Below are 27,903 nucleotides of genomic sequence, written 5' to 3' on the forward strand. Positions count from 1 at the left end.
CAGCCTATCAAGCTGGGCACAACAGGGTGAGCAAGACCTACAGTTAGAATTCGAGATGTGCTTAACCCTTTCAGTGACCGCAGGACACCTGCAGAAGCTTCTGTTTGACACATTACAATACCGACTGTCAGTTGTTGAATGACAAAATCACTTTATCTTTTCCCTGTTGTGTTTTTAGACCTGCAACGCAACTGCTATGGCGTTCTACACTCGGAGTCTATTGGCAGCAGGTGGAATTTCAGTCGTGGCTACAGCAGCCGCCATCTTTAATTTCCCTCCTAGGAGGGAGCAGCGGGGTATCAGCGTGGGACTGACTGACAGCTAGAGTCACTAGTCACAGCCACAGAGATGTGGCCCTATTTTGGCCAATGAGGAGGTAACGATCCGGAGAGTTGGTTTGTTGGCTCTGTATGATGAGAATAGCAACGTACACAAGAATATTTCAGTCAATAAGAAGGGAATGTACACTTCCCCCCACCTCGAGGTTTCTATGGACCTGGTTGGGGGGGGGGAGGGTTTCAAGGCAAGTTCGGCATTGTGTTTAATTCTTTGTTTCCATATAGTAAATAGTTCCTAGCGATGGCTCCAAAAGGCACTGGGCAGGCAGAAATGTGGAGCACAGATTTAGTCTTGGGCTCACGGTCTCTGGTATCGCTTAGTTTGGCCTCTAAGGAGATTTGATTTTCTTCTGTCGGGGGGTGGATCCATTCTCGGCTTTCACAACTCCATTTTCGTGATAACCTGAAGTGAAGGGAGAGAATTGTAAGAAGATTCCCAAAATAAGTTTTTATGAATCACATTTCTATGGTTTTTTGAGATTGAGACAGTAGTTAGGGAAGGCCAAGCGATTTGCTGGTAACATTATTATCAACAGCATCACGTATTTATAATACACAAAAGCCATGAATATCTTGTAAATTATATAAAATTAGACATTAAGCCCGTTAAATTAACGGGCGCTAGAACATATGTAGTCAAACATTCGCCAGCATACCTACCAACATTTCAGAATAAGTAAGAGGGACAAAATCGTTAGCCGCGCATTTTTGGCCACACCCATTTTTTGACCACACCTCCTAATTACCATATTAAGTTTACAAAATTTGGCTGCTTATGAAAGTTTAAACACACTCCCTTTCCCTCCATGTTTGCTGCTCAGCCCTCCCTTCCCCTCAGTGCTTGTTGCTGTCAGCCCTCCTTCTGTGTCACTGCTTGTTACTGTCAGCCCCCCTTCTGTGTCACTGTTTGTTACTGTCAGCCCCCCTTCTGTGTCACTGCTTGTTACTGTCAGCCCCCCTTCTGTGTCACTGTTTGTTACTGTCAGCCCCCCTTCTGTGTCACTGCTTGTTACTGTCAGCCCCCCTTCTGTGTCACTGTTTGTTACTGTCAGCCCCCCTTCTGTGTCACTGCTTGTTACTGTCAGCCCCCCTTCTGTGTCACTGCTTGTTACTGTCAGCCCCCCTTCTGTGTCACTGCTTGTTACTGTCAGCCCCCCTTCTGTGTCACTGTTTGTTACTGTCAGCCCCCCTTCTGTGTCACTGCTTGTTACTGTCAGCCCCCCTTCTGTGTCACTGCTTGTTACTGTCAGCCCCCCTTCTGTGTCACTGCTTGTTACTGTCAGCCCCCCTTCTGTGTCACTGCTTGTTACTGTCAGCCCCCCTTCTGTGTCACTGCTTGTTACTGTCAGCCCCCCTTCTGTGTCACTGCTTGTTACTGTCAGCCCCCTTCTGTGTCACTGCTTGTTACTGTCAGCCCCCCTTCTGTGTCACTGCTTGTTACTGTCAGCCCCCCTTCTGTGTCACTGCTTGTTACTGTCAGCCCCCCTTCTGTGTCACTGCTTGTTACTGTCAGCCCCCCTTCTGTGTCACTGTTTGTTGCTGTCAGCCCCCCTTTTGTGTCCGTCTTGCTTAGCCCTACCTTCTGTGTCCGACGTGCTTGCTGCTCAATATCTCACCCTCCCTTCGTTCCATGTCCATGCTTGACTCTGCTCTCCGCCCCCGCCTTCTCCTCTGATCTCAGCCAGCACCACATTCCTTTCTCCTATGCGCTCTGCCTGCCTGCCCGTTCTCGTCTCTCAGCCAGCCCCTGCTGCTCAGAGGAGAAGGGCCTGTTGTGAGAGAGTGTGGCTGTCTTGAGTGTGTTGTGGCTGCAGCGTGACCCGCGTCAGTAAAATAAAGATGGCGACGCCGGCTGGGCTGCAGCATATGCGCAGCTCTCGTGAGACAGTTGGGAGGTATGCGCCAGAGACGGTCCGTGGGGCACATGCGCAGTAGCGCAATCCCACGGACACAGGGACTGGACGCAGAGACACTTCAACTTTATCATATAGGATGTGGTCCCCCCCTCAGTCTTTGATTGGAGAAAGCTGCAAAGCAGGAAGTAGTGTTCTGACATCAAGTCAATCCAGTCTTTATACATTTTTATCATTGGACAAATTTCGAATTCATGTGATTTTTTTTTTTTTTTTAAAAAAAGAAAAAGAAAACTCCCATAAACTCTAAATTCGACCAATCGAAATTAATAAAATCGAATTGACAAAAAGTCTGATTAATAGAATGAACCTGAGTTTTCAGGGCAATTCTATTCATCAGACTTTTAAAAATGTGATTTTATTAATACATTAGATTGGTTTAATTTCGAGTTAATGGGAATTTCAAAAGAAATGAATGGGAAACCGAACCTGGTTAGGGTGAGAAGGGCTAAAAGGAGTAAAAAAGCCCTTCACTAGCATTTTACATACAAAGTGAAGCCTTCTGAATCTCATGCCGTACACACAGCACTGCTTAGATACCAAAATGAGTTTTAATTCTTGACGTTTTTTTCTCTTAAAAAAAAAAAAACCTTGAATGTCATGAAGGCTGCAAACAACTCCAAATTGATCCCTGGACCTCTCCTATTGACTTAAACAGCAATTCAACAGGTTTTAGGTGGCAAATAGTTGAATTTGAGTTCTTAAAGGCCCAGAGTATGATAAATCTCGAAAATCAAATTAGATTTTTTTTTTTAAAAAAAACCTCGAATCGAATTGGAATAACTCCCAATCAAATCTGACCATAAAAAAAGAAAAACCCTAAAATTCGACCCTTGATAAATCTGCCCCTACAAACAGTACATGGCTAATTAACTATATTGAAAACTTTTTTATTTTGCACAGCCTAATAATTTACACAGATTTTAATTTTATACTGAACAACTCCTTTGACATACAAATACATACAAAGCAGCCAATAACTGAAGAGGTAAAGAAGGCCCTGACCTAAAGAGCTTACACCTTACCAGATTCCCTTTTGAGGACTTTTGCTTGCTGCTTCACCATGGCAACGGCTGCCAATCTCTTCCTGGCCGCTTGTTCTTTACAGAACTCTCGCCATCGCCTCAACTGGAAGTGAATGAACCTCCACATCATCCAGGTCTGGGAGATGCACATCAGGAGCAACACCACCATCCTGCAGACAAACGACAGGGGGAACAATATATTGATACACAAGCCCATCACTGTCAGCACTTCCTGTGCCATTACCCTTTCCTGCATGCACATTTCAGAAAGGTTAAAGGATAAGTAAATCTTAAATATAAGTGAATATAAATTGATAAGGGGGGCTATTCTAAGCACTTCTGCAATGTACATTCATTATTTATTTTCTTTTAATTCCAAGATATTAAGGGATACGTGTACTGTTAATATGAATGAATATTGTTACAACAGCGCCACCTGCTGGTCATTTTCCCACCAGTCTGACCAGCAAGTAGTCAAGGAAATTGTCAGGAGAAAGAAAGAGGCTGCTCTGATGTTCTTCTGCTTAGCGCTACGCAATATGTTGGCGCTATATAAATACATGTTAATAATAATAAGAAAATAATTAGAAACCTTTCTCACATCTTTCCTAAGCAAAAGAACATCAGCCTCTTTCTCCTGACAACTTCCTTGACTACTTGCTGGTCAGACTGGTGGGAAACTGGTCACTTATTTTAAGGTTTACTTATCCTTTAATATGAATAAAATATTTACCTGAACAGGAGTGTATTGAAATCCCCCTTGTCCGGATTAAACGTGTGAACCTCAGCTCGCGCAAGGCCAAATCCGATGGTCAGAACAGAGAGGGTGAGGGTAAAAAGGCGTGTAATGACGAAGACTATGCCCCAGGCATTAAATCTGCGAACAGAGTCAATACGACTTCATTAGACCTGGTACAGGTAGGGGATCCATTATCTGGAAACATGTTATCCACAAAGCTCCGAATTACAGAAAGGTCATCTCTCATAGGGGTATATTTAGTGAAGTTAGAGATCACCACAGTCTTCTAGAATAGGGGTCCAAACTGCCGGGCCGCGGCCCAGAACTGGGCAGCAGACAGTCCTGGGCCGCCGAGCCTAGGCCGGAATTAACGTGGAGCAACAAATTGGATGTGCAGTTTCTTCTGGCTGATCATGTGATTTCAGAAAGAGCCAGCACTTTAGGATGGAACTGCTTTCTGGCAGGCTGTTGTTTCTCCTACTCAATGTAACTGAATGTGTCTCAGTGGGACCTGTATTTTACTATTGAGTGTTGTTCTTAGATCTACCAGGCAGCTGTTATCCTGTGTTTGGGAGCTGCTATCTGGTTACTTTCCCATTGTTCTGTTGTTAGGCTGCTGGGGGGGGGGGAAGTGAAGGGGTGATATCACTCCAACTTGCAGTACAGCAGTAAAAAGTGACTGAAGTTTATCAGAGTACAAGTCACATGACTGGGGGGCAGCTGGGAAACTGACAATATGTCTAGCCCCATGTCAGATTTTAAAATTAAACATAAAAAATCTGTTTGCTCTTTTGAGAAATGGATTTTAGTGCAGAATTCTGCTGGAGCAGCTCTATTAACTGATTCATTTTGAAAAAAATAAATTTCTTCTCATTACAGTATCCCTTTAAGGGAAGGGAATCGCTCTACTTTAAAAGGAGAACAAAAATGCATTTAGGTTATTTTGATACCATACAGAGTCCTCCAACTTCCCAAACCATGTCACCAACAGATCCCCATAGAGCCACACTACTCTGTAACCTATGATAAAAGGCAGAGCACTGCATCGGAGTGGAAGTCAAGTGCCTGTCAAATCCCTGGTGTCAACACAGAACCAGGAGAATCGCCAGTTGCACGTGCTCCTGGCTGCCACAGAAAGGAAGTCTAATGCCAACCATCCGACACCTCTATTCTGTCGCTTATCACCAGGCCCTATTGTGGGTGGCACAGATTGGGACGGAGGAGGGAAACTCCAAGCGATATAAAAGGATTTACTATTCCCTTTTTATTTATTATAGAATATTATATATCTAACAACTGCCCTATTGGCAGCATTTAATTCTCTTAGTCACAACAGTCTTCTGGTGAGCAAATCATCTATAGAAGATGATAGAAAAACAATAGAAATTATTTAAAACAAGAGTTAAAGGAGAACCAAGCCCTTGCTAATAAATCCCCTACCCTACATAGATAGACCCCTCCCTCCCTGCCCCCTCCCCCAGCCTAGGTGGTACCTTTGGTAAATGCCCCTAATTCTTTACTTACCCCTCGGTGCAGATTCAGGGCATCGGAGTTTTCGGGTGCCATCTTCTTCTCTTCAAGAATAGAACAGCATAACGGCACATGCGCAGTTGGAGCAATCTTCTGTTTTGCGACAACTGCGCATGCGCCGGAAGAAGACCCGAAGATTACCGAAGAGAAGAAGATGGCGCCCATGAACTCTGATGCCCTGAATCTGCACTGTGGGGTAAGTAAAGAGCTAGTACCATCTAGGCTACAGTCCTGCAGCGGGTCAGGTACCGACGGGTTACCAGCAAAAAAAGCGGGCACCCTGCGGAATGAGGGGCGGATTTTCAGGTGCGTGTATACCCGCGGGTCGGGTTGCGGGTCTCATCTACATTTCTTTTTTTATGTAATATTGTCTATATTTTACTCCTTTTAAAGTTTTACAAAACTCGTTTCTGTCCACACCCACTTTTGATGACGTCACTTCCAGTTCTCAGCACTGTCTCTTCAAGTTTGAAGGTGGTCGGCGGGTTCCTGGTCGGGTTGCGGATAAGGCAGTGGTGGGTCCAGGTCAGGTAGTGGATCAAAGTGGGTAAAAATGCGGGCTGCGGGTTCGGATCTTAGAAATTGGTTCCGCAGAAGACTCTAACCTAGGCTCGGGGAGAGCAGGGAGGGGGGTCTATGTAGGGTAGGGGTTTTTATTAGGAAGGGTTTGGTTCTCCTTTAAAGTTAATGGGTTGACATATTTACCCTTTAAATTGCAACATTTCTCGCAGAGATACTTACAGCTTTTGATTGTTCTCGTCGGTGAAGTAGAAGAGGCGGGCGATGTGGAAGAGGAATTCAGCCACGGACTGCAGGAGCAGCAGGATCAGCCCCAAGCGAGTTAAACTGGAACAACAGACAGAAAGTGAGAAGCAGGAGAGGCCAATGTGTGCTGAGAGCGGCCACTTTATGGCTTGTTTGTGCAGAGATGTGACACGAGGGACCTGCGTGACTCCAGTCAGGGCTTTAACTCTTTTTGTTACTGTGTCAGGCTGTTCTGTAAAAGCACTCGGCACCGCTGCCAGCTATTCATTGCACAGAGGCCGAAAAATAAATGCCTGCTGGAGGGTGAAGACGTACCGAGATACAACTACTGTAGCTTTAAAAGGGAACAATAGCGAAAATGAAAATTTAATATAAGCTTCCTCATACTAAAATAAGAAACTTTCTATATACAATCAATTTAATATTCTGTACTGTTTCTAAAATAACCAAATTTATGCAGAATATTTAATAGATTGTATTTAGAAAATCGGAGCTTAAAAGAACAGTAACAAATTACCAAAAAAATTAAAGTGTTTTAAGGTAATACAAATATAATGCAGTGTTGCCCTGCACGGGTACAACTGGTGTGTTTGCTTCAAAAATTCAACTATAGTTTCTATAAACAAGCTGCTGTGTAGCCACGGGGGCAGCCATTCAAGCACAGGATACACAGTAGATAACAGATAAGTACTACTATAGTTTATATAAACAAGCTGCTATGTAACCATGGGGGCAGCCATTCAAGCACAGGATACACAGTAGATAACAGATAAGTACTACTATAGTTTATATAAACAAGCTGCTGTGTAGCCATGGGGGCAGCCATTCAAGCACAGGATACACAGTAGATAACAGATAAGTACTACTATAGTTTATATAAACAAGCTGCTGTGTAGCCATGGGGGCAGCCATTCAAGCACAGGATACACAGTAGATAACACATAAGTACTACTATAGTTTATATAAACAAGCTGCTGTGTAGCCATGGGGGCAGCCATTCAAGCACAGGATACACAGTAGATAACAGATAAGTACTACTATAGTTTATATAAACAAGCTGCTGTGTAGCCATGGGGGCAGCCATTCAAGCACAGGATACACAGTAGATAACAGATAAGTACTACTATAGTTTATATAAACAAGCTGCTGTGTAGCCATGGGGGCAGCCATTCAAGCACAGGATACACAGCAGATAACAGATAAGTACTACTATAGTTTATATAAACAAGCTGTTGTGTGGCCATGGGGCAGCCATTCAAGCACAGGATACACAGTAGATAACAGATAAGTACTATTATAGTTTATATAAACAAGCTGCTGTTTAGCAATGGCGGAAATTGAAAAAAGGCTATATGACACAGGTTAAATAGTGGATAACAGATCCTGCTGTTGTGTAACCTGAGCCTTTTCTCCTTTGAATGGCTACTTATCTGTTATCTACTGTGTATTCTGTGCTTGAATGGCTGCCCCCATGGCTACACAGCAGCTTGTTTATATAAACTATAGTAGTACTTATCTGTTATCTACTGTGTATCCTGTGCTTGAATGGCTGCCCCCTTGGCTACACCGCAGCTTGTTTATATAAACTATAGTAGTGTTTCTGAAGAAAACAGAACAGTTTTACCAGTGCAGGGCAACACTACATTATATTTTCATTATTACTTTAAAACACTTTTTTGGTGTTACTATTCCTTTAAACACATTGTCTTGCAGAGTCAGGCTAAGGTACTTTATAAAAGCATTATTGTTTTTGTATGCAAGTCTTATACAGAGGGTACCTGTCTGTCTCGGTACATGTAGAACAAAGGAGGACTGTGTTCAAATAATTACTATTAACAATAAAGTAACTAATTTTCCCATCTAAATAAAATCTACTGTCGTTCTTTCATCTTGGGGGGGGAAGGAGAGGTGAATGGGGGTTAGGGTAAGGTAGGGGAATGATTACTCGATTGAGCTTCAGTTTGGGGTAACAGTTCTGGTAGGTGTTCAGAGAGTTATGATGACCATATTTTATAGGGATGCACCAAATCCAGGATTCGGTTCAGGATTCGGCCATGATTTAGGCTTTTTCAGGAGGATTCGGCCGAATCCTTCTGCCCGGCTAAACTGTATCCGAACTTGCATATGCAAATTAGGGGAGGTAAATCATGTGACTTTGTCAGAAAACAAGGAAGTAAAAAATGTTTCCAATTCATATGCAAATTAGGATTCGGGATCGGTATTCAGCTGAATCTTGGCCTGACTCTCACAGCTGAGGCCCCCGTCCCGTATGAACTAAGTGAAAGTTACATTAAACATATGCTTTCCACTGGAAGAAACAGTTCAGGTCACTTACTTGAGCAGGTAAGCTCCTGTTATATGGAGCAGATAGAGAACAATGTACTGCAGCTGACGCGGAACTTCTTCCTGGGAAGGAAAAGGAGAAAAAGTGTTACAATAGGTTGTGGTTCAACAACAAAGACAACACTGAGCACCAGGCAAATAAACAGCCTCCCAGTCACACACAGTTTATATTGTTATTTCCCCCTTTACAGTTTCTATTTAAAGAGATTCTGTCATGATTTTTATTACAGTTTTCATTTCTAACGGATCCTGTTTACACTGCAAATAATTCACTGTACAATATAAAATGTCATTCCTGAACCAGCAAGTGTATTTAGTTGTAATATTGGTGTGTAGGTGCAGGTCATTTTGCCTGGTCATGTGATTTCAGAAAGAGCCAGCACTTTAGGATGGAACTGCTTTCTGGCAGGCTGTTGTTTCTCCTTCTCAATGTAACTGAATGTGTCTCAGTGGGACCTGGATTTTACTATTGAGTGCTGTTCTTAGATCTACCAGGCAGCTGTTATCTTGTGTTAGGGAGCTGCTATCTGGTTACCTTCCCATTGTTCTGTTGTTAGGCTGCTGGGGGGGGGGGGGGAGGGAGGGGGGTGATATCACTGCAACTTGCAGTACAGCAGTAAAGAGCGACTGAAGTTTATCAGAGCACAAGTCATATGACTTGGGACAGCTGGGAAACTGACAATATGTCTAGCCCCATGTCAGATTTCAAAATTAAATATAAAAAAATCTGTTTGCTCTTTTGAGAAATGGATTTCAGTGCAGAATTCTGCTGGAGTAGCACTATTAACTGATGTGTTTTGAAAAAAAATTTTTTTTCCCATGACAGTATCGTTTTAATTGTTTTCATTGATTTACCTGCCTGAGAGGTCTTGCCTAAAATCAGATATTGATCATCTTTGCATCTTATATTGCCGTGTATAATCTTTGTAACCCTATGCACCCTACTAGGTTCAAACTGCAAACTCTTTCTGCATCTTCAGTCTCACATGGGTGCTCTATGAAAACTAGAGATGCACCGAATCCACTATTTTCGCGAAAGATTCGGCTGAATACCGAACCAAATCCTAATTTGCATATGCAAATCAGGAGTGGGAAGGGGAAACATTTTTTACTTCCTTGTTTTGTGACAAAAAGTCACACGATTTCCTTCCCGCCCCTAATTTGCACATGCAAATTAGGATTCAGATTCGGTTCGGCCGAATCCTGCTGAAAAAGGGCAAATCCTGGCCGAATCCCGAACTGAATCCTGGATTTGCTGCATCCCTAATGAAAACTCACAGGTCAGTGGTAGGATGGCAGCAATTAGTCCTGATCAATATTATTCTAGTCAATGCAAGACTAAGAACTAGGCCTATGCAGAGCTGATGGGAGAGGACTGTACCAATGGGTCAAAGCAGCCGTCTCTCAAACAGATTTGTCTAACCTGACTAATAGATCTGTCCAATGTGAAAGCCCCATACACTGGCCAACAAGCTGCCAACTTGGTCTCACCGGCTTCTATTGTACTATGTATATGCCCAACTTAAAGAGGTGGTTCACCTTTGAGATCATTTTTAGTATTCCAAGCACCTTTGCAATTGGTCTTCATTATTTATATGTTCTAATTTTTTAGTTATTCGCTGTTTACTTAGGAATCTTTCCAGCTTTCAAATGGGGGTCACTGACCCCCATCTAAAAAACAAATGCTCTGTAAGGCTACAAATGTATTGTTATTGTTACTATTTATTACTCATCTTTCTATTCAGGTCTCTCCTATTCCTATTCCTGTCTCTTATTCAAATCAGTGCATGGTTGCTAGGGGAATTTGGACCTTAGCAACCAGATTGCTGACATTGCAAACTGGAGACCTTCTGAATGAAAGGTCAATCAATTAATAAAAAATGAAAGCCAATTGCAAATTGTCTCAGAATATCACTCTCTACATCATAATAAAAGTTAATTTAAAAGTGAACAACCCTTTTATGGCAGACACAATTCAAGTAATGCAGTAAATGAAATGGAAAGGAGAACCAATTTCAGAGGAGTCTTGTCTTTGATATGTAGAAAAGCTTCGGTTATTTGCTGGGCAATTGTTCCCTAACAGTCCTCCCGCTAAATACACTGCCATCACCCTCAACCTCTTTATACAGCTGCCTCCTTATACAAACAGAGGCACAAATTAGACTCACAGAATCTGAGGCACATTCTTCATCTGTGACTTCTAATATCCTTATCATTTACAGTAGGGGGTACATTATCCCTTAAAATACATGAGTGATACTCAGAGTTCCCTGTATAACTCAGCCTGCAGCCTTGTGCCTTTATATGGTCACAGAACAACCCCTCAGTGACTTCTAATATCCTTATCATTTACAGTAGGGGGTACATTATCCCTTATAATACACGAGTGATACTCAGAGTTCCCTGTATAACTCAGCCTGCAGCCTTGTGCCTTTATATGGTCACAGAACAACCCCTCAGTGACTTCTAATATCCTTATCATTTACAGTAGGGGGTACATTATCCCTTATAATACATGAGTGATACTCAGAGTTCCCTGTATAACTCAGCCTGCAGCCTTGTGTCTTTATATGGTCACAGAACAACCCCTCAGTGACTTCTAATATCCTTATCATTTACAGTAGGGGGTACATTATCCCTTATAATACATGAGTGATACTCAGAGTTCCCTGTATAACTCAGCCTGCAGCCTTGTGTCTTTATATGGTCACAGAACAACCCCTCAGTGACTTCTAATATCCTTATCATTTACAGTAGGGGGTACATTATCCCTTATAATACATGAGTGATACTCAGAGTTCCCTGTATAACTCAGCCTGCAGCCTTGTGCCTTTATATGGTCACAGAACAACCCCTCAGTGACTTCTAATATCCTTGTTCAGCCGCGTTGCACTTACCTTTTTCACCTTCTGGAAGTATAACTCAGGCAGTGCATGTAGCCAGTAAGCCAGCTGACACAGGTAGAAAAACTTGACTTGGAAGCTGGAAAGGAAATGAATAGAGAGCTTAATGGAATGGGGCAAATCACCAGACCCCCAGCACTTCCAGGCTCCAGCTGAACACACTTACGGAAGGTAAACATGAGGGTAACTTTCCCACAGGGTTTTTGGACTGGATAAATATCCTTCCTGTGTGGGAGGGAAAAGAGAGAGCTGTATCATCATTAACAAACAGGACTATTTATATAGTGCCGACATATTCTGTAATGCTGTGCAGAGATATACGCCTTTTGCTGCCACTGACCTGTGATCTTTGAGGATCTTCTCCTAAAACATCCCAGGCATGTAACAGGGACCCATCGGGATCTTTTCCTGAATCTTGTCAGACCAAATTCAACCATGGATTTAGGGCATTAAAGGATAAATAAACCTTAAAAATAAGTGAATGTAAAACTGATACATGTACTGTTAATATGAATGAACTTTGTTGCAACAGCGCCACCTGCTGGTCAGTTTCCCACCAGTCTGACCAGCAAGTAGTCAAGGAAGTTGTCAGGAGAAAGAAAGAGGCTGCTCTGATGTTCTTCTGCTTAGGAAAGATGTGAGAACAGTTATCTAAAGGTTTCTAATTGTTTTCCTAAGCAGAAGAACATCAGAGCAGCCTCTTTCTTTCTCCTGACAACTTCCTTGACTACTTGCTGGTCAGACTGGTGGGAAAATGACCAGCAGGTGGCGCTGTTGTAACAAAATTCATTCATATTAACAGTACATGTATCCCTTAATATCTTGGAATTAAAAGAAAATAAATAATGAATGTACATTGCAGAAGAATAGCCCCCTCATCAATTTTACATTCACTTATTTTTAAGGTTTAGATATCCTTTAAGTTGCCTAAATGATTTTTAGCTTGCTGGGCAGCAAAGATCTCCAAGTCACTTGTTATATATTTCCCTTGGAATTGCCTGGACTGATGGGTGAACTCACAGCTCAGGAGATAGTGACTGTAAAAAATGTGGTAGTCGGCTTATTCAGAGAAGATTAATAATTTTGGATTGTTTCGGTTACTGACACCAAGCCATACATCAATCGGGCACGAATATGTCCTTAAAGGGGGGGTTCACCTTTAAGTTAACTTTTAGTATGTTATAGAATGGCTAATTTTAAGTAACTTTTCAATTGGCCATCATGTTTTCTCTATTATAGTTTTTGAAAAATTTGTTGACTCTTTCCAGCTTTTAAATGGGGGTCACTGAACCCCATCTAAAAAAACAAAGGCTCTGTAAGGCTACAAAATTTATTTATTGCTACTTTTTATTACTCTTCTTTCTATTCAGGCCTCTCCTATTCATATTCCAGTCTCTTATTCAAATCAGTGCATGGTTGCTAGGGTAATCTGCACCCTAGCAACCAGACTGCTGAAATTGCAAGCTGGAGAGCTGCTGAATAAAAAGCGTAACAACTCAAAAACCACAAATAATAAAAAATGAAAACCTATTGCAAATTGTCTCAGAATATCCCTCTCTACATCATACTAAAAGCCCATTTAAAGGTGAACAACCCCTTTAAGACCACCCTGTCTCCCATTACAAGGGATGCGGCAAAGAAGCAAGTGATGCAAATGGGATAAGTGTAGCGGCACGCTCGTACTCACCGTGGTTGATACATAAAGGCACCAAAACATGGAGGCGAGATGAAAGGCTGCTAGCTGTCCCGATTCATTAAACCTACTCTGTTTCACTTTGGACAGATGAAGACGTTTATTTATTTTCTGTAGAAAGGGCAAAAATGAAACGAAATATAGGTTATGTGACATGAGCCTCGTATCTAAGCGGGGGTTTGTCTGGTAAAAACAGAATGATGGGTAAGTGGGTGGGACCTGCAACATGTAGTGTATATAAGGTACTCCTTTTAAAGGAGAAGTAAAGCCTAACTAAAGAAGTAGGTAGAAATGTCGTACATGATGTTTTCTGCTTCTGTACCAGCCCAAGGCAACCACAGCCCTTTAGCAGTAAAGATCTGTGTCTCCAAAGATGCCCCAGTAGCTCCCCATCTTCTTTTCTGCTGATTCACTGCACATGCTCTGTGCTGCTGTCACTTACTGAGCTTAGGGACCCACTCACAATATACAGTACACATAGAATAGAAATGTCACAATATAAGGCTGATTAGTAATTAATACACATAATTACTACATGGCAGCACAGAAACCAGTGCAATTAGCATCAGAATTGAATAATCAGAAAACCTGTAGCATCATCTTATATTACAGCCAGGGAAGCTCATTTTCTGCTGGATAATTAGTGACGAGCCCTAAGCTTAGGTTCTCAACAGCCAATCAGAGCCCACTGAGCATGTGAGTGTCACAGACACTTTCCAAGATGGTGACCCCCTGTGACAAGTTTGAAGTCCTGGATCATTGCTGCTATTGACAAGCTCAAACTTTAGCCTTGTGCAATAAGTTCAGTTTATAAAATAGGACATTTTTAGCCACATTTATTTTTAGGGTTTAGTTCTCCTTTAACACATACCATACAGTGACATCACACACAGTTCCCCAAAAATCTGGGTGATAAAGAGGGAAAGGCAAAAAAATGCTACAAATGTAGGATTTGTATAGTTACAGGTAATATTAAGGGTTCGGATATTAGACTGTCTGTTTGTTTTCATTTGTCACAGCTTCATGCCCATTAGGCAGCACATATTCTATAGATTACTATGGGAAACTGTATTTTGACAGGTACAGTGGCTCTTTAAATGGGATATCTAGGTGAGGAGGGGCCCAGAACTGGAAAGGCATATACATTCCAACACCAGAGCAATTTGTGTCTCTGTCTGGACTAACTCCGGGGAGCGGGAATACTTACGTCGAGAATGTACTCTTGCACTATGGCGTGCAGAATGATGGCGATGACCACGTAGAACAGGATGGTGACCAAGTCTTTCACCCCGTAATGATAATACAATATCTCACCATCTAAAATGAAGGAAAACACATGCCGTTTTTTTAGTTCCCCTTTAATGTACAGCCTGCACCACGCTTCTTACAGGGATTCTGTCATGATGTTTATTTCTAATGACACTGTTTACACTGCAAATAATTCACTCTACAATATAAAATGTCATTCCTGAACCAACAAGTGTATTTAGTTGTAATATTGGTGTGTAGGTGCATCTCAGCTCATTTTGCCTTGTCATGTGCTTTCATAAAGAGCCAGCACTTTAGGATGGAACTGCTTTCTGGCAGGCTGTTGTTTCTCCTACTCAATGTAACTGAATGTGTCTCAGTGGGACCTGGATTTTACTATTGAGTGTTGTTCTTAGATCTACCAGGCAGCTGTTATCTTGTGTTAGGGAGCTGCTATCTGGTTACCTTCCCATTGTTCTTTTGTTTGGCTGCTGGTGGGAAAGGGAGGGGGTGATATCACTCCAACTTGCAGTACAGCAGTAAAGAGTGACTGAAGTTTATCAGAGCACAAGTCACATGACTGGGGGCAGCTGGGAAACTGACAATATGTCTAGCCCCATGACAGATTTCAAAATTGAATATAAAAAAAATCTGTTTGCTCTTTTGAGAAATGGATTTCATTGCAGAATTCTGCTGGAGCAGCACTATTAACTGATGTGTTTTTTCCCCATGACAGTATCCCTTTAAGCAATAGCTTTTCAGCACTTATCGCTCTCCTCTCTACGGTCTCATGATGACAGAGTTGACCAATGATTTACTTACCCAGCGACTGAATGGTACTGTTGTACTGAGGTAAGATGAAGATGAAGGCGGTCTTCGCAGTGACCTATTGGACAAAGAATAACCCGATTAGAAGGAAGTAGTGTAAATGTAACATGCGTGACGGAGCTGCTTCTGCACAAACAGACCTTCACGTGACCGGGAGTTCAGCTCATCAGAATGACAAACATCTAGAGCAGCTCCAGATCAGTTCTGTGACCCAGTAGCACCCTGTGCTCATCAGATCTAGAAGCGTTTTGTCTTCACGGAATCAGTTATACCATGTGACACAATAGGGAAGTGAGTGTGGTCTGTAAATCATCATGACATGTTCCGTCATCATTTAAAGGAGAACTAAAACCTAAATATAGAACATGATGTTTTGTGCTTCTGTACCAGCCCAAGGCAACCACAGCCCTTTAGCAGTAAAGATCTGTGTCTCCAAAGATGCCCCAGTAGCTCCCCATCTTCTTTTCTGCTGATTCACTGCACATGCTCTGTGCTGCTGTCACTTACTGAGCTTAGGAACCCACTCACAATATACAGTACACATAGAATAGAAATGTCACAATATAAGGCTGATTAGTAATTAATACACATAATTACTACATGGCAGCACAGAAACCAGTGCAATTAGCATCAGAATTGAATAATCAGCAAACCTGTAGCATCAGCTTATATTACAGCCAGGGAAGCTCATTTTCTGCTGGATAATTAGTGACGAGCCCTAAGCTTAGCTTCTCAACAGCCAATCAGAGCCCACTGAGCATGTGAGTGTCACAGACACTTTCCAAGATGGTGACCCCCTGTGACAAGTTTGAAGTCCTGGATCATTGCTGCTATTGACAAGCTGAAACTTTAGCCTCGTGCAATAAGTTCACTATATAAAACATGACATTTTTAATAGGGATGCACCGAATCCAGGATTCGGTTCGGAATCTTCCTTTTCAGCAGGATTTGGATTTGTCCGAATCCTTATGCCCGGGCGAGACAAATCCTAATTTGCATATGCAAATTAGGGCCGTGGAGGGAAATTGCCTGACTTTGTCACAAAACAAGGAAGTTAAAAATGTTTTCCCCTTCTCATCCCTAATTTGCATATGCAAATTAGGATTCGATTCGGTATTCAGCCGAATCTTTCGCGAAGGATTTGGTGCATCCCTAATTCATAGCCACATTAATTTTTAGGGTTTAGTTCTCTTTTAAATTAACTTTAAATCACTAGTGGACCCAAGTTCTGTCAGCTGTACCCCCATTTTTTTTTTGTTTGCACTATTTTTATATTTAAACACGACCCCTGTGCATTAAGCTGCTCATTTTGAGGCTTTATATTGGTGCTGAGAGTGGATGCCCAGCTGGTGTCCTGCTCGGAATACTGTGTGGCCCAGCTGCTGGTAGTGTTTACACAGGCCTGCATCTGGCTCGGGGCCCGAGTCTCGCTTCAGTAGCCGTGCTGGGAAATGCGAAGTTAAATTCTATTGCTACTGATGCCTTTATTTACTGTAGGCAAAATGAGACATTCCCATGCCGGCGTGCTCAGTAATCCTACTGCTGTAAGTCAGTCTGGGCACAGTCATGCCTCGTGGGCAGCCTTTTCTGCTGGTAAAATACAGTATCAGATACTTCCAAGTGTCCCTTGGATTTCTAGCATTAAATGCTTTTAAAGGAGAACTAAACCCTAAAAGTAAATATGGCTAAAAATACCATATTTTATAGAGTGAACTTATTGCACGAGGCGAAAGTTTCAGCTTGTCAATAGCAGCAATGATCCAGGACTTCAAACTTGTCACAGGGGGTCACCATCTTGGAAAGTGTCTGTGACACTCACATGCTCAGTGGGCTCTGATTGGCTGTTGAGAAGCTAAGCTTAGGGCTCGTCACTAATTATCCAGCAGAAAATGAGCTTCCCTGGCTGTAATATAAGATGATGCTACAGGTTTGCTGATTATTCAATTCTGATGCTAATTGCACTGGTTTCTGTGCTGCCATGTAGTAATTATGTGTATTAATTACTAATCAGCCTTATATTGTGACATTTCTATTCTATGTGTACTGTATATTGTGAGTGGGTCCCTAAGCTCAGTAAGTGACAGCAGCACAGAGCATGTGAATCAGTGAATCAGCAGAAAAGAAGATGGGGAGCTACTGGGGCATCTTTGGAGACACAGATCTTTACTGCTAAAGGGCTGTGGTTGCCTTGGGCTGGTACAGAAGCCCAAAACATCATGTACAACATTTCTACCTACTTCTTTATTTAGGTTTTAGTTCTCCTTTAAGGGCAAATGGGTAATGTCTACGCTGGTGTGTGTATCTTGTAGCAGCATTCAGTAGCCACAGGTACATAACCGGCAACAGAGCTGTAATTTCTCTGGGCACAGACACAACAGGCTACCATGGCTGTAACGGGTGAGTATGGGGGCGGGAGTGAGTATATAAATGATTGATGGCAGCCAGATGGAAGAGAATTAAGCATGTGCAGAAATCATGGGTGGGGTGGGACATCTGCAAAATTTGTCCCTCTCCAAATTAACCAAGGATTAATGCGGGGGGGCTTCATGATAGTTAGAGCGTCAGTTTTAGTCAGTATGGGGCACCCCAGCAATTTGCAACCTCCACTAGCTTGCACGTCTGACTGACAGTTGCCATGTTATCTGCAGTGGCTTATCTACAGTGGTATCTAAAGCATGGCCCAGAACATGACTTGCTAGGTTGCCAGGTGTATCATATCAATGTGGCGTCTCTGTGTATTACTGGGAGTGGAGGAACGGCACAGCTTAGCCCTGCCAATCCACAGAAACATTTGGCACTCGTTTATCTCTACCCTAAAGGGAAAGAGGGCACTGGCAGTTAAACGGCACGCTCCAGACACTGTAATTAGTCTATAAAGTGCCTTTATCCCTTGCTAGCTGTCATATAACATGTCTTTTCATGTCGGAGAATATCGCTGCTATGCTCCAATGTACACAAGTATAATGGCAGAGACTTCCTATACATACAGTGTTACATCTGGGCTCTGATCAGAACAAGGGCTACAAACAAAAGATCCTCCACCCATAACCATTACTCAGATACAAGCACTTTGGCTGACCCCACACCACCGAAGAAACGGACATAGATAATAGATGCCCCTAAAGTTCAAACGGTAAATTCCATTTTTTTTTTGGGGGGTCAAAACTCAGAAATTCGAATTTAAAACCACCAACTCGAATTTGAATGTGAGATTTATCACACCTCAACCCTGGAAACAGTTATAATTCGAATATTCGCCACGTAAAACCTGCCGAGTTCATGTAGAAGTCAAGAGGTCCCTTGAACTATTTGAAGATCTTAATAGTAGCGATGAGTCAAATTTTTGCCAAGTTCTGCTGCGAAAATGACGCCCCATAGACTCTAATGGGAGAAAAAAAAAATGTTGCACGTCAAAAAAAAAAAAAAAAAGTCAAGTTTTTTTTCGGAGGAAAACTCAATTGAAACTCGATTCGTATTATAGGGTCGTTTCTATTCACTTGAATATTCGATGTTAGAGTTTTTTCATAATAGGGATGCACCGAATCCAGGATTGGAAACGGGATTGGGCCTTTTTCCCTCTCCACCCCTAATTTGCATATGCAAATTAGGATTCGGTTCGGCTGGGCAGAAGGATTTGCATATGGGAAATTGTGTGACTCACAAAACAAGGAAGTAAAAATGTTTTCCCCTTCCCATTCTCAATTTGCATATGCAAATAAGGATTCAGTTCGGTATTAGGCAGAATCTTTCGCGAAGGATTCAGCAGAATCCAGAATAGTGGATTTGGTGCATCCCTATTTCATAAATAACCTCCCATTCGAACTAAAAAATTGGACCTTTGATAAATGTGCCCCCCACAGTAATAGTTCAACTATGGGGCAGAAAGAATCCCAAGGCACACAGGATAGTTTATTGCGAAGTGCAACGTTTCGGGGTCACGCCCCTTTCTCAAGCATGAAACACAAGCGATAATTGTGGTGCATAAGCAACAGCTTCTATAAGATCATGGTGCAATCTGCCTTTAACATATTCATTATACAGGTTTGACAAGTTAAAGGGGCAAAACCACCTGAAACTAATGGTACTTTATATAGGTCTCTCCAGCGACTAAAACAGACATTTATTGCGCCATGCAAGATAGAGTTTCCGCATAGAAGTGTGCAGCCCCATTCCGTCGTCATGGGCTATTCAAGTGGGCCCAACGAGAAGAACTAAAGCTTAACAAAGAATTGGGATAGAAGTGTTATTAGGTTCTGAGACAGCCCAAGGCCCCCAGAGCCCTTTAGGGCAGAGACACGCGGTCAGATTCGGGGAGAATAGTCGCCCGGCGTCAATCTCAGCTTCTTCGGGGCGACTAATCTCTCCGAACTGCCTTCCCGCCGGCTAGAATGTAAATAGCAGGAGGGATGGCACTCTGAGCGCTTCGTTTTCCGAAGTTGCCTCACAAGGAAACTTCGGGCGACTTCGGAAAACAAAGCGCTCAGAGTGCCATCCCGCCGGCGTTTACATTCTAGCTGGTGAGAGGCAGTTAAGGGAGATTAGCCGCTCTGAGGAAGAGGAAATTTGTTGCCGGGTGACTAATCTCCCCAAATCTGACAGTGGGGGTCATTTATCAACACTGGGCAGTAACCCATGGCAACCAATCAAATTGCTGCATTCATTGTTCTACTTGCAGCTGTCATTAAAAAGCTATGCACTGACTGGCTGCTATGGCTAACTGCCCAGTGTTGATAAATGAGCCCCAGTGTGGCTCTGCCCTTATCAGGGGAACATCCGTTCCCCTGAAGATGCCCCAGTAGTTTCCCATCTACTTTTCTGCCGATTCACTGCACATGCTCTGGGCTGCTGTCACTTACTGAGCTTAGGGACTCACTGACATACAGTATATGTACAATATAATATTCAAAATACAAAACTGATTACTAATTCAGATTCCCATTACATGGGAGCATAGAAATTTAGGCTTAGCCTCTCAACAGCAGCCCAGAGCCCACTGAGCATGTGCAGTGCCATCGACTCACAAAAGATGCCTAACATCAAAGATGGGTAAGCGCTGAGGGGGGGGAGCAACAGTGAAGACCTAGATTATTAAGGTCATAGAGCTGCTGATCCTCTGGGCTGGTACAGTAAGTTTAGAATATAAAGTCCCGTTTTTCTAGCCAGATTCATTAGTAAGCTTCTGTTCTTTAAAAAATGTGAATTTTTCCATACCCAAAAACACAACAGATTTATCAAATGTCGAATTTCGAAGTTGTGAATTTTTTTTAACGCTAATAAATTTGAATGTTGTCACAACTCGAATGGGAGGTTATGAAAAAATGTGAACGTCTAATATTCGATCGAATACGAACGACACGAAATTCGAAACAAGTTTCCCCCCGAAAAACTTGAATGTCAGGAAGGCAATTAACATCTTCAAATGGTTCAACGGACCTCTGCCATTGACTTGTAAATGAACTCGGCAGGTTTTGGGTGGTGAATATTCGAATTAGAACTGTTTCCAGGGTCGAGGCGTGATAAATCTCATTTTCAAATTAAAATACGAGTTTGTGATTTAAAATCCAATTAATGTTACTTTATTTTCTATCAAAATTAACCTTTTGGTTTTCATACATCCAGTTTAAAAGTTCAGCGTAACCTTTCTTCTCTCTCCAACTCTACTTGCTGAATAGGTCACAGGCCTCTCCAGGTAGCAGTGCAGTAAAGGTTAATGATCCTTTCAGATAAAGGGTAACTGATCCTTTCTGATTCCTTTCACATAAAGGGTAACTGAACCCACAATATGTTCTGAGTGTTTATCTAGAATACCACTCATACACATTGGCGGCCTCAGCCATTTTCAGGAGAGGGAGTGATACACTTTTTACCTCTACGCTGTTGCATTGAAGTCTGTGAAAAACGCCCCAGTCTTCCAAGACAATTGGACTGTCCCTCTCATGTAGGATATTAAAGGTGGCCATAGACATAACAATTACGATCTTTCTTGAAAAAGATCTTTCCAGAAAAGATAGTTTGTTTCAATACACACGTGTAGAGCTGAATCTTCAGATATACATATAGAAACAATAGAATTCTACCTGTATCTGACGATTCAGCACTAACAATGGCCGATGTTTAGGTGCCTTCAAAGGCACCCAATCAAAATTTTCCATCCAGCCCAATCGACCGATATCCAAGTCTTCTGCCGATATCAGTCGGCTCTTTTCCCACCACACGCACCAAATATCTTACAAAAATATTTTTTTACGATATTATCTGTGTGTCCATGGCCACCTTTACTCTCCTTGCCATTCCAACTAACTGCCAATATAACTGGTTTGGGGATCTTGGAAAACCTACACTTTTTTTTTGCTTCAAGACATTTAGCTGCAGCTCACCGGATATCCAAGCCCAGTAAACAGCAGCACTAAACTGATGTACAGTATAAAGACGAACATTATACTGTGACAAAACCGGCTTTGTTGAATACCAGGATGCGGTGATTTTATGTAAACAACGGATTAGAATACACCATGGGAGAAAGTTAATTATTCATTATAGAGAACCATGGCAAAACCAAGTATTAGACAACATATTTGGGGCAACATTACTATAGTTATTATCCAACAAATTGTTGAGCCTCCCCCAGATAAACAGTAGAAACAGGGGCCAGACCTATGAAGGGTCGTTGGGAGAGGACTGCATCAATGCACCCATCCAGTCCTCAGCCTAAGGGATTCTCCAACAAATCAGACATCTGTCCCATCTTGGACTGAAGCAAAAAGGAAGCAAGGTTTTGTACAATATTCAGTTCCTGTATGGTGAGACATGAGACGATCAACATAGGCAGTCTTGAATATCGGTTGCTTCATCGATTAGACAGTATGGAACATTTTTATTGGGCGCCTTTGAAGGTTCATATCTGAAAATTCAACTCTTAAAGGCACATTTATCTAGGGTCCAATTTCGAATTCACGCGAGTTTTTTTAAACTCCCCTAAACTCCCATAAATTTGAATAGACAAAATTTATTGAAATCAGATTTTTTTAAAATCAAACTAATATAAACGACCTGGAAACTCGAATCTAATTTAATTCATATTATAAAAAAAAAACTCAATTCGAGTTTTTTTCTCTGAAAAAAACTTGCATGTCATAAAGGCTACAAACAACACCAAATTGATCCCTGGACCTCTCCCATTGACTTGTAAGGTAATTCAGCAGGTTTTAGCTAGCGAATAGTCGAATTTGAGTTCTTAAATGGCCAGAGTATGATAAATTTCGAAATTCAAATGAAAACTCGAATCGAGTTTGGATAATTCACAATTTCAGAGTTTTGACCAAAAACAAAAATTCTAATTTTCACTTCGACCCTTAATAAATCTGCCCGTTAACGTTAGTAGAGAAAACTAACACTTTTTCCTGCGATCAATGGCATCGATCCTTGTATATTAATAAATGTATACATGTTGTGTGTTCTTTAAGGCAAATTAATTTCCAAACGGTCAAGCAAAGACAAGTGCCTTGAAGGTCTACCTTAGAAAATAATATAAATCATGCAATAAGGCCCTTATTAACGGGTTGCAGATATGCCAGTGTGCTGTATGCCGTACGTGGCATACGGGCCTACTTATGGTGCCTTATGAACAATATCTGGTCAAAAATAGTCCAGATACCTATTGAGCAGGTAAGAATAGCCAATCAACTGATGGTTGCTTTAGCCTGTACATGTGGCCCTCTCATGATGGGTATGTGTTGGTAAGCATTTGGCCAAATACAAGAGTCCTCTGCACTCAACCCATTATCAATATATTTAAGACAGAGACATTTTGTGCTACTGCTACTGAAAAATGCCTTACCCTTTTATGCTTTGCCCTGTTAAGTATCGCATTGTATTTGTCTATATGTATTTTGTGGTCACAGCCTCATTGCATCCCCCGCCTAATGGTTTTAAAAATTAGTGGTGAGCACAACTTTCCCTTGGTTGGTAAGCATTTGGCCATATGGGTGGCCAAATCGGGCTAAGATCTGCTTGCTGGGCAACTTGCCACTATTTTCAGCCCTCACTATTAAAAATATCAAGACAATAACAAAAGAAAAATAGCAGGCAGCTCTCAAAAGGGCTTAGGGCAGAGACACACGCTCAGATTTAGGAGATTTAGTCGCCTGGCGATAAATGGCCTCTTTGGGGCGAATAATCTCCCCAAACTGCCTCCTGCGGGCTAGAATCTAAAATCGCAAGTAGGATGGCACTCCGAGAGCTTTGTTTTGGAAGTCACCCGAAGTTTCCTTGTGAATCAACTTCGGAAAACGAAGTGCACTGATTGCCATCCCGACGGAAATTTACATTCTAGTCGGCAGGAGGCAGTTCGGGGAGATTAGTCGCCCCGAAGAAGAGGCGATTTGACGTTGGGCGACTAATCTCCCCGAATCTGAGCATGCGTCTCTGCCCTTAAAAATTGGGGTGCAGCACTGAAAATTCAGTTCCAGAGTCCTGGGTTAAGGATTGACAGTTGATTCTGCATTCTCACCAATCTTTTTGGTTTTATGCTTTAAAACGAAGGTTTTTTTTTTTCATTTCTAGGTATCGGTTTCTAAAAGAAGATCTGCAACTGAAACGACTGAATGGCAGTTCATTTCCGTGCTCTCCTTAATACACGTGTGTTTTTCACCACAATGTATGAAAAAGAAAACCCTTCTTGTTCTTCTGCATTCATCGAGAGCAGGACGTCTGACGATATCTGCTTAAAATTTTTTCTACTCTCTCCCCCCCCTCTTCCTCCCAGTTACAGTTAGGCTCCTTTCAGTTTGATACGTGGCACTGAGCAGCGAGTGGAGGGGGGTAAAAAAAAAAAAGAAAGAAAGAAAGAAACCCTCCATTTATAGAGGGTCTGAGGGAAGAGAGAGATGCAGGTCCGGTGCTAGTTACCCATGAGCCAGGTGTACAAGGGCCGAGTTGTTTAACACACAGGATTGACTCAAATTCCCAATCCTGGAACAGACAGTACAGAGGGGGGGGGGAAAACCCTCCTCGCTTAGGAAAGACACATTCCTGGCATAATTTGGCTCAGTGGAGAAGCTTTAGAGAATGCTTTCCTTTCACTTCCTGCGGGGAAGGAGGGAAACAGTGTTTTTTCTGCTCGGCCAGTGCCAGTATATAATGGTTTAAAGTAACTACAGGTCGACAGGCACTTTCCATTAAACGCCTGAATATTCTTTGCTTCAACCGGCACTTTCCTTCCTGTAGTGCACCGCAAAAATGGTAGCAATACAAGGAATGCTTCAATGTACTCCAAAATATGTTGATGGAAGATAAAGAAAGCAAAAGAATGCGAATCCTATACGTCTGAACCTGGAGGCAAATTGGGGGAAAATATTAGATGCCTTATAGGCCCACATACGGCTTCTGGGGCTAGTTAAACAGCCATGCACTCGCCCTTGCTGGTGGCCAATATCAGCCATACATTACCGAGACTCATCTGGGAAAATGAGACAGATAAAATTGTCCATTGTGACATCGGCTCAGTACAGTCATTCTCAGTTGTTTGCAGTCGCCTCTTATCTGGCCTGCCCTGCAGATAACCTCCCGTTCCTCAGAAGCTGGCGCTTTATTTGGCTCCGACACACACAAACAAAAGGCCACTTAGGACAAACCAAAGGGTCATTACAGTGCAGCGGGAGTTTAAAGAGCCCAAATACCTTTTGGTATTGTCCTAACCAGGGATGCTCCATATCCATCATTTTTGGATTCGTATCAATTAGCAAAACCAAATCGGACCCCTAATTTGCATATTCAAATTTAAGAATTTTTTTTTTCTTGATACGTCAGGTTATTTTATGCAGAGCTATCTGGTGCCTCCCTAGTCCTAGGAGTGATATGAAAAGATCAGTTCTCCATTGGTATTTCAGCCAAAACTTAATTCTTTAAAACTAAACGGCGTTGGGTAAAGTAATTGGTGGCATTTGGTGTTGTTGTAGTTTACCATCTGCAGGGTCTGCTGTTGGACCCTCAGGTCATGAACTGGGTCCTCCTGGGAGTTGGAACGGTCATAAAGTGTCCTCATCGGAAAAAATAATCATCATCGTTCTAGGCAGGCTCCAAATTGTTCCCTACAACAGCCACAAAGTCATTGCAATTTGAAAAAAAAAAAAAAACTCTTAAAATACTGCGACCATGACATTTTATTGGACAGAACCACCGAAGCACTCCGAACTAAACCGCCGTTGAACTATTATTTGAAAACAGATCAGCAAAATGTTCCTTTAAACCAGATGAGATTAATCAGCAGCATCACAACAATAAAATAAACCCAAACACTGAGTTTTGAAACGCCCCACTTGAACAGTGTCTCCAAACATTCTCAGCACTTGGCCGTAGCCACCACCGTGTGTCACACCATTATAAATGCACAGTCTGGACAGCACCACAAACCCCAGTACAGGAAAAGGAATTAGTGACTCAGGTTTTAACAGGGAAAAAATAGATCCTTGGAGGCTGCCATATTGTTCCCCTTAGACAACGTATAGCTTAAAGCAGACACAGGACAATTCTTCACTGGGATCATAATGGAGGAATATGCAGACCTATCAAGAGAGGACATCATCAAACTAAGGAGGTCCTGGCCCAGCCAATATACTACTGATTTACTGTCTGATATTGGGTGAGCAGACCATCGGAAAGGCCCACAACAGACCAATAAGCTGGCCGCTTGGTTTGGATGTTCTGAATCGTCAGATTATACCTGTCTGTGTATAGCCATAGACAACAATAACAACATTCAATTGCACGGTGAGTTAGAGTAGAGCCCACGCCAAAGGACTGAGTAATCCCGCTATCAAGTAACCTGTTGCCCGGAGAGCTTCTTCTCTTGGCTGCTTGTGTAACAGACACAGCAGATTCCTTCCGTCTGGGAGCCCAGACAGACAGCTTGTCCCTAACCACAAACAGCTAACTGTGCCTCTATAATTACACTGCACCTTGGTGAACGGCTGCATGTCGGCTTATTGAGGGGGTGCTGGGAGTTGCTCCCTAGAGTAAGAGTTCCTAGCCGGAAGTATTTGCCAGCAAGGAGGCACACAACGTTTTGCCCTCCAGTTGTTGGCAAACTACAACTCCCAGAATGCCCTTGGCGGCTTTGCTGTGGTTTAGTCTTTTATAGCTGGAGTGACAGTAGTTTATAGGTATGTTACCCTATACTAACCATTAACAGTTAGAAGGGCAGTTATAAGGACAGCATAGGGGCACAATGGCTAGGCAGCTGTGCAACGCTGGGTACTAGGTCCGATTCCAACTAGGTCACAATCTGCAAGGAGCCCAGGTATAATTTTCGTAAAGTGCTGCAGAATATATAATGATAGTAATGAGAAAGGACTCCAATTCCTATTGCAAAACTAAAGCAGAGCCCGATCTAGCCTGGAATGACTGGCAAGTTTCCCTGGCATGAACTCCCCCGCCGTTGTTGTTTGGACTGCCACTTGGCATTTGTCAGGGTTGGACGGGGACACGGCACAACTGTAACAGCAGAAGAGCAGAGTCACAAAGGGAAAGCGATACCAGATCCTGAGCTGCCCTGAGAGATGCCAGTTGTGGGAAGGGGGTGAGGGCATATTTTGGGAGGAGGACAGTGTAGGAATGCAGCGGTGCTATGGGATAGTGTCTCCAGCTCCTAGCACCCCCACTAAAGTCACTGGGGATCATTTATCAACACAGGGCAAATTTGCCCATGGGCAGTTACCCATAGCAACCGATCAGTGATTAGCTTTTTAAAGCCAGCTGCAGGTAAAACAATGAATGCAGCCATTTGACTGGTTGCCATGGGTTACTGCCCAGTGTTGATAAATGACCCCCACTGGGTTAGCCCACCTCCAAGCCAACTAGTGAAAACAAAGCACATACCATTACCCCTTCCCAGGGGGGATCCTCACTTATTCACTCCCACCTCCCCTTCCTGAAACCCAGGGCAGATGTATTTAATACTATGCCCCCCTTGGACTTTATAAACTACCCAGGACCAGATCTGCCTATAGAGAAATACAGTGGCTAAAGGTTATTTACAGATCTTTATAAAACTCCTACTTTATCTTCTTAATCCCACCCCTTTTCCAGACTAATGGTTCACCCCTCTATCCTATGGGCGCCCCCATTGTGGGGATAATGATACAGATACAGGATCTTCACTCCTTACAGCTGTGGGGGTTATTGGAAAGCCCCCCACCTAGTGAGTTGGTACGTGCCAGGTTCCCACCACTGTCTGGGGGTAGGCGCCACCACTGACACTGCAGGGGGGGACACCTTTGCCAGTGGGTCGCTAGATACCCCTGGACTCTCCCACTCTGAGAGAGGGGGGGAGAGAGAAGCGTACCTCAAACATGAGCCCGATGAGAACGCACAGCACGAAGAAGAAGCCGATATCCGCATGGTTGTGAATGACAAACTCCTGGCTGAAGAGCGGGTAACTTTTCCTCCTCCTGAAAGCCATGTCCGGGAAGCTGTGCCGGCTCTCCGTGTCCCCCTCCCTTTCCCTCTCCTGCCCGCTCCACCCTTCCCCTCCGCTCTCCCACTCGCGCTAAACTTCTCCTTTCCCAGTCAGAAGTTACACA

General features: G+C 42.8%; 1 protein-coding gene across 1 annotated transcript; it reads right to left on the reverse strand.

The window, feature by feature from the left end:
- Window positions 1-27,893, reverse strand: tram2.S (translocation associated membrane protein 2 S homeolog). Its single transcript, XM_018266011.2, has 11 exons — window positions 27,666-27,893; window positions 15,320-15,383; window positions 14,457-14,566; window positions 13,244-13,360; window positions 11,723-11,781; window positions 11,551-11,635; window positions 8,646-8,716; window positions 6,287-6,391; window positions 4,010-4,153; window positions 3,277-3,446; window positions 1-741 (listed from the first exon to the last, which is right to left on the reverse strand). The coding sequence occupies exons 1-11, from the start codon at window positions 27,780-27,782 to the stop codon at window positions 668-670; spliced, it is 1,116 nt and encodes a 371-aa protein (XP_018121500.1). The 5' UTR covers window positions 27,783-27,893; the 3' UTR covers window positions 1-667.
- Between the last annotated feature and the right edge of the window lie 10 nt (window positions 27,894-27,903).

The sequence above is a fragment of the Xenopus laevis genome, chromosome 5S (genome assembly GCF_017654675.1).
Source record: "Xenopus laevis strain J_2021 chromosome 5S, Xenopus_laevis_v10.1, whole genome shotgun sequence".
Lineage (NCBI taxonomy): Eukaryota > Metazoa > Chordata > Amphibia > Anura > Pipidae > Xenopus > Xenopus laevis.